At 46.0% G+C, this 2,500-nt stretch overlaps 1 protein-coding gene across 1 annotated transcript in view; it reads left to right on the top strand.

The window, feature by feature from the left end:
* Positions 1 to 2,500, top strand: part of plxna2 (plexin A2) — a 225,566-nt gene that overhangs the window by 164,572 nt on the left and 58,494 nt on the right. Inside the window, exon 16 of the mRNA XM_076277363.1 lies at positions 1,884 to 1,977. Within this exon, the coding sequence (XP_076133478.1) occupies positions 1,884 to 1,977 (94 nt within the window). The remainder of the gene's footprint in view (positions 1 to 1,883; positions 1,978 to 2,500) is intronic.

The raw sequence follows: 2,500 nt of genomic DNA, 5'->3' as shown, positions 1-2,500 counted from the left end.
AGCATATATAAATCAAATAAGCAAAGAAGTGATACAGAAAGAACTGTAATTTACTGTAATGAAATAGAAGAGCTGAGCTAAAGAGGTGATGTAGGTTTTAAACAGTGTGTTGAATGCTTCTTCTTTAAACAGTGTGTTGAATGCTTGAAGCAGTCAGAGGACTGTGCCAAACTGATTGAGTTGTCTGCATCTGCTATTGAATCAGTCAGGTCTGTGCCAAGCTAATTTAGTCCTCATCATCTAGTTGTTATAGCCATTCTATCACACCTTCACTTCCACCTCAACAACAGGCCTATTGCAGATAGTAGTTGCTGTTATAAGTTAGCGGATCTGGGCCAGCTCTGGCTCAGTGCTGGTTTGCCGATGGGTACAATTCGCACTCTGGCTCAGGATCTGGTCTCTGCTCCTGTGTTGTGTCCAGGGGCTCAGCCGAGCAACTGTAGGGCAGGGACGGACCGACACACACACACACACACACACACATTCTTGTTCCTCCTCCCCTCTCTTTAATCTCATAAAATCATAGCAGTCAACAGTCCATGCAGTAGTAGTGCAGACAAATGAGAACATGTAGGCCTACCAAACACACTCGGAACACCAACAGATACAACCACAAATGAAAACATATACCAAACACACACGGAACATCAACAGATACAACCACAATAAGAACATGTACCAAACACGGAACTTTCAAAATGAGAGTATACTGGTGGAATATGTCTGTCTCTCTCTCTCTCAAAACATATACACATACTTGATATATACATTTGAGATACATTTGAAAGTCCAGAAACTGGAGGATAATAAAGAAATCTTTTAGCCCCTGTCACAGCAATGTACACACACATACATGCCCACATGCACACACACACACACACACACACACACACACACACACACACACACACACACAGACACAGACACACACTCTTGCCTCACCCCTCATATCAGCCAACCCCAAAAGAACTAAGGCTTCCTTCTGGGTTCTGAAGAAGCAGCATTGCCACGACCACTCACACACTCACACACACACACATGTTCAAACACTTGCAGTGTCTGCCTCTAAAATTAATGTTGTGTGGCCGGTAGAGAGCTTCCAGCTGTTTGAATGTGTGTGTGTGTGTGTGTGTGTGTGTGTGTGTGTGTGTCTGGTTGTGTGAGTGTGTGTGTGTGTGTGTGGTTGAACAAGGGGAAATGTGTAGCAAGAAAACAGCTGGAGGGATGGCCCAGGCACTTCTGTTTGTTAATCTAGCTTTTTCCATCACTTCTTTGCTTTTTATCTCTCTTCCTCCTCCCATTTTCTTCCTCTCTCTCTCTCTATCTCTGTCTCTCTCTCTCTCTCTCTCTCTCTCTCTCTCTCTCTCTCTCTCTCTCTCTCTCTCTCTCTCTGTCTGGCGGACTCTGTTTACTCTCTCCTGTGCTCTCGGCGACCTCTGTATGCTAACTAGACGGGCGTCGGCCGCCACTAAGCGCTGGTGTGTTCAAAGGGAACGGCGGTCTCATTTGATTTGTGTCACTGAAGTCAGTTAAAAGCCTCTTTAATCAGTACCTTCTCAAAAGCCCATTATCTTTTAAGCATCTCCTACAAAGGGACAACTTTCAGATGGGAGGAAGTGAGTTGATTTGAAAAGAAAAAAGTTTCCTGGGTGTTATAAATAAATAATTAGATGAGGGAGGGAGAGAGAGAGAGATAGAGAGATAAAAAGGAAGAGACTGAAGAGGAGAAAGAAAAAAGAGGGTGAAAAACTAAACGAGAGATACAGACAAGCATGTGTTCAGTCTGGTTTAGCTAGTGTAGCTCATACACATCCATAGGTCCAATGATGCCACTTCCTGACTCCTTCCTTCCTTCTCTGATTCTGATTCTGTTTCCATGGCAGCGGACACACTCCTCTGATGGTGATGGGGACCAATCTGGACGTGGTGCAGGAGCCACGGATCCGCGTGAAGTATGCCGGACATGAGTCTGTTAACGTAAGTGTCCCTGGGGCAGTGTGTCCTGTCCTCACACAGACACACACACACACACACACACACACACACACACACACACACACACACACACACACACACACACACGCACACGCACACGCACACGCACACACAATCTCTTTCTGTCTTTTTAAAGCCATTATGATCTGCCTGTACTTTCAAAAGTGACCTCAATTACCTGTGACTGGGGTGGCCCAGGTGACCGCGTCTGCTCTGTGTGTGTGTGTGTGTGTGTATGTGTGTGTGTGTGTGCGTATGTGTGTGTAAGACATCTCTCTGGAGAGAGGGTCTAATGCAACAGAAATCAGATCACAGGGACATCAAGGGGCCCTGACCTTGTGTGTGTGTGTGTGTGTGTGTTTGTCAGGAGAGGACACACTGCTTTGTGTGCAGGTTTTGGTTAATTACCGTTGCCTTTCAGGCAGGTGGTAGAGATCAGCGCTATGCATTAGGCTAATGCCCGTCCTCCCTCTCTCTGGTGACCCACACTGTGATGAGGTCAGAG

Source organism: Alosa pseudoharengus, unplaced genomic scaffold (assembly GCF_046254945.1).
Source record: "Alosa pseudoharengus isolate Yale_2024_CS ecotype anadromous, Long Island Sound unplaced genomic scaffold, YU_APseudo_1.1 YU_APseudo_1.1_scf_9, whole genome shotgun sequence".
Taxonomy (NCBI): Eukaryota; Metazoa; Chordata; class Actinopteri; order Clupeiformes; family Clupeidae; genus Alosa; species Alosa pseudoharengus.
The sequence above is the reverse complement of the archived record's forward strand: the minus strand, read 5'-3'. Positions and strand labels throughout refer to the sequence as shown.